Source organism: Mobula birostris, chromosome 3 (assembly GCF_030028105.1).
Source record: "Mobula birostris isolate sMobBir1 chromosome 3, sMobBir1.hap1, whole genome shotgun sequence".
Taxonomy (NCBI): domain Eukaryota; kingdom Metazoa; phylum Chordata; class Chondrichthyes; order Myliobatiformes; family Myliobatidae; genus Mobula; species Mobula birostris.
Window position 1 is genome coordinate 232,180,761 of NC_092372.1, and position 16,292 is coordinate 232,197,052.

Here is a 16,292-nt window from a genome sequence, read left to right on the forward strand (position 1 = left end):
AAAGAGAAGCAGAATAAACGGTGTAAAGACAGTAAGGTAGAAGGGCTGAAATGTGTGTACCTCAATGCAAGAAGCATCAGGAACAAAGGTGATGAACTAAGAGCTTGGATACATACATGGAATTATGATGTAGTGGCCATTACAGAGACTTGGCTGGCACCAGGGTAGGAATGGATTCTCAATATTCCTGGATTTCAGTGCTTTAAAAGGGATAGAGAGGGCGGAAAAAGGGGAGGAGGGCTGGCATTACTGGTCAGGGATACTATTACAGCTACAGAAAGGGTGGGTAATGTAGCAGGATCCTCTTTTGAGTCAATATGGGTAGAAGTCAGGAACAGGAAGGGAGCAGTTACTCTACTGGGGGTTTTCTATAGGCCCCCTGGTAGCAGCAGAGATACAGAGGAGCAGATTGGGAGGCAGATTTTGCAAAGGTGCAAAAATAACAGGGTTGTTATCATGGGTGACTTTAACTTCCCTAATATTGATTGGCACCTGATTAGTTCCAAGGGTTTAGATCGGGCAGAGTTTGTTAAGTGTGTCCAGGATGGATTCCTGTCACAGTATGTGGACAGGCCGACCAGGGGGAATGCCATACTAGATCTGGTACTAGGTAATGAACCGGGTCAGGTCACAGATCTCTCAGTGGGTGAGCATCTGGGGGACAGTGACCACCGCTCCCTGGCCTGTATAATTATCATGGAAAAGGATAGAATCAAAGAGGACAGGAAAATTTTTAATTGGGGAAAGGCAAATTATGAGGCTATAAGGCTAGAACTTGCGGGTGTGAATTGGGATGATGTTTTTGCAGGGAAATGTACTATGGACATGTGGTCGGTGTTTCGAGATCTCTTGCGGGATGTAAGGGATAAATTTGTCCCTGTGAGGAAGATAAAGAATGGTAGGGTGAAGGAACCATGGGTGACAAGTGAGGTGGAAAATCTAGTCAGGTGGAAGAAGGCAGCATACAGGAGGTTTAGGAAGCAAGGATCAGATGGGTCTATTGAGGAATATAGGGAAGCAAGAAAGGAGCTTAAGAAGGGGCTGAGAAGAGCAAGAAGGGGGCATGAGAAGGCCTTGGCGAGTAGGGTAAAGGAAAACCCCAAGGCATTCTTCAATTATGTGAAGAAAAAAAGGATGACAGGAGTGAAGGTAGGACCGATTAGAGATAAAGGTGGGAAGATGTGCCTGGAGGCTGTCGAAGTGAGCAAGGTCCTCAATGAATACTTCCCTTCGGTATTCACCAATGAGAGGGAACTTGATGATGGTGAGGACAATATGAGTGAGGTTGATGTTCTGGAGCATGTTGATATTAAGGGAGAGGAGGTGTTGGAGTTGTTAAAATACATTAGGACAGATAAGTCCCCGGGGCCTGACGGAATATTCCCCAGGCTGCTCCACGAGGCGAGAGAAGAGATTGCTGAGCCTCTGGCTAGGATCTTTATGTCCTCGTTGTCCACAGGAATGGTACCGGAGGATTGGAGGGAGGCGAATGTTGTTCCCTTGTTCAAAAAAGGTAGTAGGGATAGTCTGGGTAATTATAGACCAGTGAGCCTTACGTCTGTGGTGGGAAAGCTGTTGGAAAAGATTCTTAGAGATAGGATCTATAGGCATTTAGAGAATCATGATCTGATCAGGGACAGTCAGCATGGCTTTGTGAAGGGCAGATCATGTCTAACAAGCCTGATAGAGTTCTTTGAGGAGGTGACCAGGCATATAGATGAGGGTAGTGCAGTGGATGTGATCTATATGGATTTTAGTAAGGCATTTGACAAGGTTCCACTTGGTAGGCTTATTCAGAAAGTTAGAAGGCATGGGATCCAGGGAAGTTTGGCCAGGTGGATTCAGAATTGGCTTGCCTGCAGAAGGCAGAGGGTGGTGGTGGAGGGAGTACATTCAGATTGGAGGATTGTGACTAGTGGTGTCCCACAAGGATCTGTTCTGGGACCTCTACTTTTCGTGATTTTTATTAACGACCTGGATGTGGGGGTAGAAGGCTGGGTTGGCAAGTTTGCAGACGACACAAAGGTTGGTGGTGTTGTAGATAGTGTAGAGGATTGTCAAAGATTGCAGAGAGACATCGATAGGATGCAGAAGTGGGCTGAGAAATGGCAGATGGAGTTCAACCCGAAGAAGTGTGAGGTGGTGCACTTTGGAAGGACAAACTCCAAGGCAGAGTACAAAGTAAATGGCAGGATACTTGGTAGTGTGGAGGAGCAGAGGGATCTCGGGGTACATGTCCACAGATCCCTGAAAGTTGCCTCACAGGTGGATAGGGTAGTTAAGAAAGCTTATGGGGTGTTAGCTTTCATAAGTCGAGGGATAGGGTTTAAGAGTCTCAATGTAATGATTCAGCTCTATAAAACTCTGGTTAGGCCAGACTTGGAGTACTGTGTCCAGTTCTGGTCACCTCACTATAGGAAGGAAGTGGAAGCATTGGAAAGGGTACAGAGGAGATTCACCAGGATGCTGCCTGGTTTAGAAAGTATGCATTGTGATCAGAGATTAAGGGAGCTAGGGCTTTACTCTTTGGAGAGAAGGAGGATGAGAGGAGACAGGATAGAGGTGTACAAGATAATAAGAGGAATAGATAGGGTGGATAGCCAGCGCCTCTTCCCCAGGGCACCACTGCTCAATACAAGAGGACATGGCTTTAAGGTAAGGGGTGGGAAGTTCAAGGGGGATATTAGAGGAAGGTTTTCTTACTCAGACAGTGGTTGGTGCGTGGAATGCACTGCCTGAGTCAGTGGTGGAGGAAGATACACTAGTGAAGTTTAAGAGACTACTAGACAGGTGAACGGAGGAATCTAAGGTGGGGGCTTATATGGGAGGCAGGGTTTGAGAGTCAGCACAACATTGTGGGCCGAAGGGCCTGTACTGTGCTGTACTATTCTATGTTCTATGTTATCAAGTTGTTTGTATTCTTTGCTGTCTCTTAGTTTGATGGTCTGTTTTTGTTGCATCAATTGTATTATATGTTCAGTTATCCATTTCTTCTTACTTTTCTGTTCTTTTCGTGGGATGGTTTCTTTTGCAGCTACAACCATGTTTCCATGAAGGAAGCATTCCTTCAGTATGTCCCAGGAAGATTTGCCTCCTTCAGCCTGCAGCAATTGAAGACGTTTTCTCACCTTGATTGTGTATTCTGTTTTCAGATGAGGGTTGTTTTGTAGTTGTTGATAATCCAGTGGTTCTGATCTTTTTGGTTTCTTTAATTTTCTCATCTTTATTTTCATTTTGCAAATGACTGGTATGTGGTCGCTTCCACAGTCTATTCCAGGGTAGCTTTTAGATTGAGTTATCGAGTTTTTGAATCTGTTATTGATTGTTATGTAGTCGATTTGATTTTTGTTGTTCCCATCTGGGCTTCTCCATGTCCATTTCCTTCTTGGATGTTGTTTAAACAAAGTGCTGGTGATTAACTGATTGTTTGTTTAACACCATGATATAAGCGTTTCTCCGCTTTCATTTCTTTCTCCCAATCCCTGGTCTCCAACAATATGGTCTTCTCTTCCCTCACCAACTTTTGCATTGAAGTCGCCCATGACTATGATGGCTTCTTGTGATTTGCATTCTTCTAGTGCTTTGTCTAGGGAGTGTAGAAGGCATCAATTTCTTCCTCTGAGCTTGCCATTGTGGGTGCATATACTTGGATGAATGAGATGTTGTTTATTGTCCTTTTAGTTTGATTAGCATCATTCTGTCTGAGATATGCCAGTATCCTAGCAGGCTCTTGGATGTATCTTTGTCTAAGATGATTGCAACACCCTTTTCATGTTTATCTCCACCAGAGTATATCATCCTGTAGTCGTCTGATTGGAATACTCCAGTGTCTTTCCATCTTATTTCACTTAGGCCTAGGATGCTGACTTCTAGCCTCTTCATTTCTAATTTTACATTTTCTAGCTTACCAGCTTGGTGCAGGGTCCAAACATTCCAAGTGGCGATTCGCAGTCTCTTGTTCTTGTATGACGATACGGGTTCACCTGTCTGTTTACATGATATCCCGTACTGAGCGAGGTGTCTGCACTATTTGGAAGTGGGCTGCCATTTACGCTGTTGCCTTTTACATTTGTGTATGTATTAACCATGGTTGTACTAGGGATAAAATTCAAGAAGCAGCTCCCCCTTGCTTGCTTCCGATGCAGTGTCTTTACAAGACGGGTGCCCTGACCATTGTCCTATTAGAAGGATCTACTGCTCAGCGTCAGAGAAGCAGGAACCATCGATTGTGTTACTCATAACTTGCCTTCTGCTTCATCCACCACCTGCATTCTGTGGCTTCACTGTAACCCAACTAGGGAGGCTAACAGGTGCTACACCTTGCCTAAGAGTAACCTGCAGTTAGCTGTGGTTAATGGTAACCCCATTACCCAAAGCAAATGCTCCACAGCCGGATGTAGTTTATCCTTATACCCAGGAGAGATGACGGGTATAGAGAGAGCAAATGTGAATAGGCTCTTTCCACTTACATTAGGAGAGATAAATCCGAGAGGACATGGCTTTAGGGTGAAAGGGGAAAGGTTTAGGGAGAACATTAGGGGGAACTTCTTCACTCGCATAGTGGTGGGAGTGTGGAACGAGCTGACATCCGACGGGGTAAATGCGGGCTCATTCTTAAGTTTTCAGAATAAATTGGATAGGTACATGGATGGGAGAGATCTGGAGGGCTACGGACTGGATGCAGATCAATGGGACTAGCGGAATAATGTTTCGGCACAGACTAGAAGGGCCGAATGGCCTGTTTTCTGTGCTGTAGTGTTCTATGGTTCTAAATTAGGGTGGATAAATCCCCAAGGCCTTTGGAAACTATAGGAGGCAAGTGCAGAAATTCCTGGGTCCCTAGCAGAGTTATTTAAAACATCCTCAGACAAAGTGCTGGAGGATTGGAGGATAGCCAAGGTTGTTCCACCGTCTAAAAATAAACCAGGAAATTACAGGCCAGTGAGCCTGACATCAGTAGTGAGAAAGTCATTGGAAGATATTCTAGGGACCAGGTATATGAGCATTTGGATAGACGTGGACTGATTAAGCATGGCTTCGTGTGTGGCAGGTAGTATCTAACCAATCTTATAGAGTGTTTTGAGCAAGTTACTATGTCTACATGGACTTTAGCAAGGCATTTGACAAGGTCCTGCATAGGAGGTTGGTCAGGAAGGTTCAGTTATGTGGCATGAAGTATAAATTGAATTAGACATTGGCTTTGTGGGAGAAACCAGAGAGTGGTAATAGATCGTTGCCTCTCTAACTGGAGGCCTGTGACTAGTGGAGTGCCACAGGGATCGGTGCTGGGTCTGTTGTTGGCTGTTGGCTGTTGGCTGTTGATAATATGGTTGGCTGGATTAGCAAGTTTGCAGAAGGCACCAAGATTGGGGGTGAAGAGGACAGCAATGAGGACTATCATGGCTTGCAGCAGGATCTTGACTAGCTGGAAAAATGGGCTGAAAAATGGCAGATTGAATTTAATGCAGACAAGTGCGTCAGTAGGACCAATCTGGTAGGTCTGACACAATGAATGATAGGGCACTGAGGAGTGCTGTAAAACAAATGGATCTGGGAATACAGGTCCATTATTCATTGAAAGCAGCGTCACAGGTTGATAGGGTAGTAAAGAAAGCTTTAGGTACATTGGTTTTCATAAATCAAAGTATTGAGTATAGGAGATGGGATGTTATATTGAAGTTGTAAAAGACTTTGGTGAGATCTAATTTGGAGTATTGTGTGCAGTTTTGATCACCTCCTTACAAGAAAGATGTAAATAAGTTTGAAAAAGTACAAAGAAAATTTACAAGAATGTTGCTGGGTCTGGAGGACCTGAACTAGAAGGAAAGATTGAATAGGTTCATACTTTATTCCTTTGAACATAGAGATTGAGAGGTGATTTGAAAGAGGTATACAAAATTATGAAAGATAGAGATATGATACATGCAAGCAGGCTTTTCCCGTTGAGGTTGGGTGGGATAACAACCAGAGGTCATGGGTTAAGGGTGAAAGGTGAAAAGGTTAAAGGACTATGAGGGGAAACTTCTTCACTCAGAGGGTCATGAGAATGTGGAATGAGCTGCCAGCGCAAGCGGTGCACGCGAGCCCGATTCCAACGTTCAAGAAAAGTTTGGATTGGTACATGGATGGTAGGGGTATGGAGGGCTATAGTCCCAGTGTAGGTCGATGGGATTAGGTAGCTTAAATAGTTTGGCACAGACTAGATGGGCCGAAGGCCTACTTCTGGACCGTACTTTTCTATGACTCTATGACTATCTCACAACCCCCACCCCATTCTCCCACATTTTTCTTAAGATTAAGGAAAATCCCAAAGCATTCTATAGACCAGGAGCAAGAAGGCAGCCAGGGAAAGAGTGGGCCCCCTTCGGGACCAAAGGGATGATCTGTGGTGGAGCTAGGGATGTGGGCAAGGTCCCACTTCCCTTTTATTCACTGGAAGGCATGTAACATAGTGAGTTCAGGGAGGGATCATCTGCAACAGGCTGATATTAAGAAGCAGATGTTAGATCATGCAGGATACTTAAATGTTGATAATTCCCAAGAGCCAGACAAGATCAGCCCCAGGATGCTATGGAAAACCAGCCAGGAGGTACTGGGCCCTAATGGAGATTTTCAGTACCAGAACACTGGGCCATAGCTAATACTGTTCCTCTATTTCAGACCGCACCAATGAACCAGGAAACTACACAATGGTGAGTTTTACATCAGTAGCTGGGAAATTATTGTGGAAAATCCCAGGGAATTAACTTTAATACTAGCTGTCAGGCATTTATGATAAAAGGGGTAAATTCAAAGATGATGTGGAAGGCAGAATGCACAACAGTGTTATAGATAAGCAACACACATAAAAAAATTGCTGGTGAACACAGCAGGCCAGGCAGCATCTATAGGAAGAGGTACAGTCACGTTTCGGGCCGAGACAGTCCGCTCTTTCCCTGGCTGCCTTCTTGCTCCTGGTCTATAGAATGCTTTGGGATTTTCCTTAATCTTAAGGAAAATGTGGGAGAATGGGGTGGGGGTTGTGAGATGGTCACAGAGTCATAGATAAGTACAGTACAGAAGTAGGCCTTTGGCCCATCTAGTCTGTTGAAATTCCAGCATCTGCAGATTTCCTGGTGTTTGAGTGTTATAGATAAATACAATAGAGATATATAAGAGGCTCTTAGATGAGCAGACAAATGAGCAGAGAATGTACGAGTTTAGGCATTGAGTGGGCAGAAGGGATTAGTTTATTTAGGCCATAGCTCAGTTTATTCGTTTGGTACTATGCTGTGGGCCGAGGGGCCTGTTCCTAAAACCAAGGGCAGGTCAGGAATAATTACATCGCTGTACAAGAGAAGTACACTACTGATTTGGTTCCATTTTTGTTGAGAAACGAAGATCAAAAAAGACAGGACATATATGGACATTGACAGGATCCCACATGGGTGACTGGTTCAGAAGGTGAAAATACACCTGATTAATTGGATCCAAAATTGACAATGAAGAAGGTTCTTAAGATTTACATAGGGATCTTGAGCAGCTGGAAATGTGGGCTAAGGAATGGCAAATGGAGTTTAAAATCAGATAAGTGCAGGGTGTTGCTTCTTGAGGTGACAAATGAGGGTGGAATTTTCACTGCGAATTGTAGGGCCCTGGGGTGTGTTGAAGAACAGAGACATCTTATTCCTCAGATATATGGTTCCCTGAAAGTGCTTCACAGGTAGACAGGGTGGTGAAGGAGGTTTTTGGCATGCTGGCCATTAGTCAGGGTAATTATTTGGAAATTGGGATATTACATTGCAATTGCAAAAGGCGTTAATGTGGCTGCATTTGGAATATTGTGCTCAGTTTTGGTCACCTTACTATAGGAAAGATGCCACTAAACCGGACAGAGTTCAGAGGAGATTTACAAGGACGATGTCAGGACTTCAGAGATTGATTTATGGTGAGAGTTTGGGCAGGTTGGCACTGTTTTTGCTGCAGGATAACAGAATGAGGTATAATCTTCCAGCCACAAACAAGAAAAAATCTGTACAGGCTGGAAATCCAAGCAACACACACAAAATGCTCGAGGAACTCAGCAGGCCAGGCAGCATCTATGGAGTACAGTTGATGTTTAGGGCTGAGACCCATCAGCAGGACCGATCTTCTTGCACAGTCTTTTTCTCGGTGTTAGGAATAGAGACCTGAGGGCATAAGTTTAAGTAGACAGGGAGAGATTTAGTAAGTACCTGATATTTAGTAGGGTAAATGGAATGAGCTGCCAGAGGAAGTGGTTGTGGCAGGAGCAATCACGACATTTAAAAGATACTTGGATTAGAAAGGTTTAAAGGGATGTGGGCCAAACAAATGCTGGTAAATAGGACTCACTTAGATGAAGCATGAAGCAGTTGGACTGAAGGGCCTGTTCTCATAGTTTATGACTCTTTACAAACACTAGTTAGACTGCATAGAGTATTATGTGCATATCTGGTCTCCACACCATAGGAAGGATGTGGTAATGTTGAAGAACACCTGCAGCAGATTCACCTGGACTTCAGTTATGGGAAGAGATTACTTTGTTTTCCCTGGAGTGAAAGAAGCTGAATGGTGATCTAAATGTGGTATTTAAAATCACAGGGCAGACAATCAGAATCTGCTGACCATGGTTGGGGTATCAAAAACAAAAGGGCATTGGTTGACGATAACTCCACCCTAGATGGTCCCAAGCCCAGCGGCACTGGGCATAGGGCCAGCAACCCCATCCTTTAAAACCCCAGTGCTACACAACAGAAGCTCTCTGGGAGAGGAACGATACACCAAGAAGATGGGTAACGAAAGATTGGCCCAGCGCAATGGACTCTGGTAAGCTACTGTCACAGACTATGCCCCAATAGGGATGATGGTGCTTAAAAAGAAGAAAAATAGGTTGATGATGAAAAGAAACAGTTTTAAAGGGACTTTGAGATGCAAGTTGTTTACAGAGAGTGACTGATACCTGGATTTCGCTGCTGGATGGTATGGAGTCAGATATGGTTATCTTGCCTTAAATTAGCAAGCTATTGAAATTTACAGCTGGAAGCAGGACAAAAGGTCAGAACGGAAGCAGAGAGCTGAAGGGCCTGTTCCAGTGCTGTACAACTCTGTGATTCTGAGCTGCTAAAGCTGCCTGCTCAGCACCACAATCAGGGCAGGACAATAAATGCTCAGATTCCAAAAATCAATCAATAAGAAAAGCAAACAGCTGACCTGGGAGATGCGAGGAGGATTTCCGGTGCTCGATACCATCGAGTAGCCACGTACTCCGTCAGTGCTGGGTTCCCCTGCTCCTCTTGTATCTGGTTGATGCAGCGAGCCAGTCCAAAATCACACAGTTTGACAAAGCAGTCTGCATCCAGGAGAATGTTTGAAGGCTGGGAGGGAGGTGACAACAGAGCCCAGGGTTAGTGCACACGGTGCAGGAGCAGAGGTGGGTGTTAAAGACACAGCTGGAAACAGAACGAAGATAGTGTACAGTGACGGGATAGGAGCTGAAAATGGAGCAGGAAGAATTATATTTATTTATTCAAGTTACAGCGTGGACATGCCCTTCCAGCCTAACGAGCCGCACTGCCCAGAAACCCACCTATTTAACCCTGACCTAATCATGGGAAAATTAACAACATCCACTTACCCTACTAACCCCAAAGTCTTTGAAATGTGGGAGGAAATCGGAGCATCCAGAGAAAACCCACATGCTCGTGGGCATGGGGGTGGTAGTGTAGGGTAATGTATATGGGTGAAATGTACATAATTCGTTACCACCTACATTGAGCTGGGGTTTCACTTTAAAAGGCTGGTCTGACATGATGACATTATTACACAAGGACTTTTAGCACACTTTGGTGGTGTAGGTTTCGGAATTCAATAAAATGTGTTACGGGTCTTTTTAAACACTAGACAGCGGGGTGACCCATTGGGGCACCCTTTGAGAGAAGGGTAGTGCAGTCTGATGTGACCAAAATGAACATTAAATTTTCCTGACTGCTATTGGTATCACTTTGCTTTGGAAACTGAAGTAGAATACCTCAGTTTATTAAAGAAGAACAACGTGTAGCAAAGCAAATATGGCTCCTCCTCGTTTAATGAAGGACACTCTAGATGGCATCATTTCTGGTTTATCTGCCATCCTCGTGCCTCTCGTTGTCATTCTGGAGATGTGCAGTCCTTTCATCCCCCGTCTTTTCATCTCTTCTGCTGTTTGTTCTTTGTCTCTGATCTTGGAGACGTGCATTTCTCAGCTCCTTTGTCTCTTCCTCTCTCCTCCTTCTGTGCCTGTTTTTATCATTCTGGAGACTTGCAGCACTTTCATCCCCCGTCTCTTCATCTTTTCTGTTGTTTGTTCTTTGTCTCTGATCCTGGAGACGTGCATGCCTCTCCTCTTCTGTCTCTTCTCTCATCTTTTCTTGTCCTGACCCTTTGATCCTGGAGTCGTGCAGCCCTGGCCTCATCCAATTTTTGTTCTCTCCCTCTCCTTGCTGCTTCCCGACGACGTTTGGCGTCATCTCTCAACCATAATGTCCCCCTTCCCTTTCCACACGGCATAATTAGGCTGACCATTTTTTTTTACCCTAAAACTGGATAGAAGATATGAAGCACTAACACCAAAGGATGCTGATTATTCTTGATGAAGTGGTTGGTGCTTTCCTAAATGGACATGATATAGTCACCGCTGTCCTTTGACTGGAGCAAAGGGTTTTATGGGTATCTCAAAGTACAAACGTAGGTCATTACAATAAGACTTAATTATCTCTTATTGATGGGTGGCAGTTAGATCTGTCCCAATCCTGCACATGCTGACGGTGATTAGCAGAATGTGACCCCTCCAAATAGAGCTGCCCTGCCCTTTTGCTCCAGTAGGTGTCGCTGCTGAGGCTGGCCGTGCACATGCGTCAGGCTGTCACGTCCCGATTTCCATCATGGCCGATCGGGTCTTGGGTGAAAGCCAGCCTGTTGATTTTTGGCGAATGAGAAATTTTATACGAATACCGAACCCTGAACTTTGCCTGCATTCTGTAAGTTAGCGCATTTTAATTCGATTTAGCCAAAAAAAGTGCCGCTGTAATGCAGCGTTTACGTTAATTGGAGGTCACAGACAAACAGACAGACTGAGCATGAGAGTTTTAGTAGTACTGTATATAGATAAAACGCTTCACTTTGTTACATTGGCATAAACCTATGTAACCCTCAGAGTCGGCCAGCATGCACTTGTCCAGGGGAAGACAGCCTCTGGCCCAGCCAGACTGAGAAATCTCATTCATGTGGATGCTGCATGATGTGTTACCCGGTTACAAATCCATACCGCAAAATATCAGACAGTAGACCATGTGCAATTAAACGACTGAACTTTATAAATCCTAATCTGACTATAGGGTTTGTAAAGAAGATAAAAAGAAAAAGGGCCCATTTTAATGAAACAGTGTAAGGTGCAGGTTGGAGCTCACGTTTCCTTCAATTCGTTCCCCATTGACCTCCTCCAAGCGTTGCTGACCCCCGAACCCTCGCTCCAAGTCCACTCTGTCCAGCAGTCTACCAGCTCTCTCCACTCACATCCTCTCTCTCCATCTCTCGCCAACAAAAGACCACAAAATCCCTTCTCTCAGACCGAGAAGAAAGAACAGGAGGGAAGGAAAAGGAGTGGGAGAGCTATAGTGATAGGAGATTCGATTGTAAGGGGAATAGATAGGCGTTTCTGCGGCCGCAAATGAGACTCCAGGAGGGTATGTTGCCTCCCTGGTGCAAGAGTCAAGGATGTCTCTGAGCGGCTGTAGGACATTCTGGAGTGGGAGAGTGAACAGCCAGTGGTCGTGGTGCACATAGAAACCAACAACATAGGTAAAAAACAATAGAGGTTCTACAAGGTGAATTTAGGGAGTTAGGTGATAAACTAAAAAGTAGGATCACAAAGGTAATAACCTCTGGATTACTACCAGTGCCATTACTACCAGTTCAGAGTAGAACTAGGAGGATATTTCAGATGAATACGTGGCTTGAAAAATGGTGCAAGGGGGAGGGATTCAAATTTCTGGGGCATTGGAACCAGTGCTGGAGGAGGTGGGACCGGTACAAACAGGACGGTCTGCACCTGGGCTGGGCTGGACTGGAATCAATGTCTTAGGGGGAGCGTTTGCTACTGTTGTTCAGGAGGAGTTAAACTAACGTGGCAGGGGGATGAGAACAACTGCAGAGAGACAGAGGGGTGTAAAATGAGGGTAGAAGCAAAAAGTAGTAAGGTGAAAAGCAAAAGAGGCAGGCCAGCAAATCCAGGGCAAAAATCAAAAAGGGCCACTTTTCAACATAATTGTATTAGGGTTAAGAGTGTTGTAAAAGCAAGCCTGAAGGCTTTGTGTGTCAATGCAAGGAGCATTCGTAACAAGGTAGATGAATTAAATGTGCAGATAGTTATTAATGAATATGATATAGTTGGGATCACAGAGGCATGGCTCCAGGGTGACCAAGGATGGGAGATCAACATTCAGGAATATTCAATATTCAGGAGGGATAGACATGAAAGAAAAGGAGATGGGGTAGCATTGCTGGTTAGAGAGGAGATTAATGCAATAGGAAGGAAGGACATTAGCTGGGAGGATGTGGAATCGATATGGATAGAGCTGCATAACAATAAGGGGCAGAAAACGCTGGTGGAAGTTGTGTACAGGCCACCTAACAATAGTAGTGAGGTTGGGGATGGTATTAAACAGAAAATTAGAAATGCGTGCAATAAAGGAACAGCAGTTATAATGGGTGACATCAATCTACATATAGATTAGGTGAACCAAATTGGTAAGGGTGCTGAGGAAGAGGATTTCTTGGAATGTATGCGGGATAGTTTTCTGAATCAACATGTCGAGAGCAGGCCATTCTAGATTGGGTATTGAGCAATGAGGAAGGGTTAGTTAGCAATCTTGTCGTGTGAGGCCCCTTAGGTAAGAGTGATCATAATATGGTGGAATTCTTCATTAAGATGGAGAGCGATATAATTAATTCAGTAACAAAGGTTCTGAACTTAAAGAAGGGTAACTTTGAAGGTATGAGATGTGAATTAGCTAAGATAGACTGGCAAATGATACTTAAAAGGTTGACGGTGGATATGCAATGGCAAGCATTTAAAGATCACATGGATGAACTACAACAATTGTTCATCCCAGTTTGGCAAAAGAATAAACCAGGGAAGATAGTGCACCCGTGGCTGACAAGGGAAATTAGGGATAGTATCAATTCCAAAGAAGAAACATACAAATTAGCCAGAAAAGGCGGCACACCTGAGGACTGGGAGAAATTCAGAGTCCAGCAGGAGAGGACAAAGGGCTTAATTAGGAAAGGGAAAAAAGATTATGAGAGAAAGTTGGCAGAGAACATAAAAATTGACTGTAAAAGCTTTTATAGATATGTGAAAAGAAAAAGACTGGTTAAGACAAATGTAGGTCCGTTACAGTCAGAAACAGGTGAATCGATCATGGGGAACCAGGACATGGCAGACCAATTGAATAACTACTTTGGTTCTGTCTTCACTAAGGAGGACATAAATAATCTTCCGGAAATAGTAGGGGACCGAGGGTCTAGTGAGATGGAGGAACTGAGGGAAATACATGTTAGTAGGGAAGTGGTGTTAGGTAAATTGAAGGGATTAAAGGCAGATAAATCCCCAGGGCCAGATGGTCTGCATCCCAGAGTGCTTAAGGAAGTAGCCCAAGAAATAATGGATGCATTAGTGATAAATTTTCAAAACTCTTTCGATTCTGGATTAGTTCCTGAGGATTGGAGGGCGGCTAACGTAACCCCGCTTTTTAAAAATGGAGGGAGAGAGAAACCGGGGAATTATAGACCGGTAAGCCTTACATCGCTGATGGAGAAAGTGCTAGAGTCAGTTATCAAAGATGTGATAACAGCACATTGGGAAAGCGGTGAAATCATCGGACAAAGTCAGCATGGATTTGTGAAAGGAAAATCATGTCTGACGAATCTCATAGAATTTTTTGAGGATGTAACTAGTAGAGTGGATAGGGGAGAACCAGTGGATGTGGTATATTTGAATTTTCAAAAGGCTTTCGACAAGGTCCCACACAGGAGATTAGTGTGCAAACTTAAAGCACAAGGTATTGGGGGTATGGTATTAATGTGGATGGAGAATTGGTTGGCAGACAGGAAGCAAAGAGTGGGAATAAACGGGACCTTTTCAGAATGGCAGGCAATGACTAGTGGGGTACCGCAAGGCTCAGTGCTGAGACCCCAGTTGTTTACAATATATATTAATGACTTAGACGAGGGAATTAAATGCAGCATCTCCAAGTTTGCGGATGACACGAAGCTGGGCGGCAGTGTTAGCTGTGAGGAGGATGCAGGGTGACTTGGATAGGTTAGGTGAGTGGGCAAGTTCATGGCAGATGCAATTTAATGTGGATAAATGTGAGGTTATCCACTTTGGTGGCAAGAACAGGAAAACAGATTATCTGAATGGTGGCCGATTAGGAAAAGGGGAGGTGCAACGAGACCTGGGTGTCATTGTACACCAGTCATTGAAAGTGGGCATGCAGGTACAGCAGGGGGTGATAAAGACAAATGGTATGCTGGCATTCACAGCAAGAGGATTCGAGTACAGGAGCAGGAAGGTACTACTGCAGTTGTACAAGACCTTGGTGAGACCACACCTGGAGTATTGTGTGCAGTTTTGGTCCCCTAATCTGAGGAAAGACATCCTTGCCATAGAGGGAGTACAAAGAAGATTCACCAGATTGATTCCTGGGATGGCAGGACTTTCTTATGATGAAGGACTGGATCCAATAGGCTTATACTTGCTGGAATTTAGAAGATCGAGGGGGGATCTTATTGAAACGTATAAAATTCTAAAGGGATTGGACAGGCTAGATGCAGGAAGATTGTTCCCAATGTTGGGGAAGTCCAGAACGAGGGGTCACAGTTTGAGGATAAAGGAGAATTCTTTTAGGACTGAGATGAGGAAAAACTTCTTCACACAGAGAGTGGTGAATCTGTGGAATTCTCTGTCACAGGAAACAGTTTGAGGCCAGTTCATTGGCTATATTTAAGAGCGAGTTAGATATGGCCCTTGTGGCTAAAGGGATCAGGGGTATGGAGAGAAGGCAGGTATAGGGTTCTGAGTTGGATGATCAGCCATGATCATACCGAATGGCGGTGCATGCTCGAAGGGCCGAATGGCCTACTCTTACACCTATTTTCTATGTTTCTAACAACATGCCTCTCACTGGATGGTGCACATTCCAAAGCCCTTGTTATCTCTAGTTATAACTGAGACATTGCTGCTACAGAGAAACCATTACATTAGCAGTGAAACATTATGGTGCGTTACTTTCCCCCCACCAAATTTAGTCATGTCCTCATGACGTTGAGATAATTTGCCAACCCTTCCTGCAAATCACAAAGTCCAACTCAGGGGTAAAAGACAGTGACATAGCTCCCCAAAACAATAGGGGTCGCACTCTGTTTCCCCGGTGTTATGTAGGCCAGCCTATCCGGTGGTCTCCTAGTTCTCTGAGACCTCCCCCTCACCTAACTCTTCAGGTTCAGACATTACCAGGGATACTTCTGATACTTCTGGTCTCCCTGGCGAGGTCTTCCCCAGCCAATCATTCGTGCCCACCTGCTACTCGGACCCCTCTGTCTCGTGGCCAAGCCCTGCTTCATCCCTTGCAGGGTCCCACTGCAACCCAGGCTGTCCATGTTCAGAGTTAGCACCCCTCCCCCACACTTCACTTGACCCAGCAGGAGAATGGCTGGAAGTCTCTTCACCAATCAATGGGGGGGTTAGCAAAACGCACCATATTGAGCAGATTGGGAGGCAGATTTTGGAAAGGTGCAAAAATAACAGGGTTGTTATCATGGGTGACTTTAACTTCCCTAATATTGATTGGCACCTGATTAGTTCCAAGAGTTTAGATGGGGCACAGTTTGTTAAGTGTGTCCAGGATGGATTCCTGTCACAGTATGTGGACAGGCCGACCAGGGGGAATGCCATACTAGATCTGGTACTAGGTAATGAACCGGGTCAGGTCACAGATCTCTCAGTGGGTGAGCATCTGGGGGACAGTGACCACCGCTCGCTGGCCTTTATAATTATCATGGAAAAGGATAGAATCAAAGAGGACAGGAAAATTTTTAATTGGGGAAAGGCAAATTATGAGGCTATAAGGCTAGAACTTGCGAGTGTGAATTGGGATGATGTTTTTGCAGGGAAATGTACTATGGACATGTGGTCGGTGTTTCGAGATCTCTTGCAGGATGTAAGGGATAAATTTGTCCCTGTGAGGAAGATAAAG

General features: G+C 44.6%; 1 protein-coding gene across 4 annotated transcripts in view; it reads right to left on the reverse strand.

Annotated features, from left to right (window-relative positions):
* The window catches only part of mapk15 (mitogen-activated protein kinase 15), a 177,028-nt gene that overhangs the window by 114,143 nt on the left and 46,593 nt on the right, over nt 1-16,292 (reverse strand). For all 4 annotated transcript variants that reach the window (XM_072254351.1, XM_072254350.1, XM_072254349.1 and 1 more), the window contains one exon: nt 9,211-9,374. In XM_072254351.1, the coding sequence (XP_072110452.1) occupies nt 9,211-9,374 (164 nt within the window). The remainder of the gene's footprint in view (nt 1-9,210; nt 9,375-16,292) is intronic.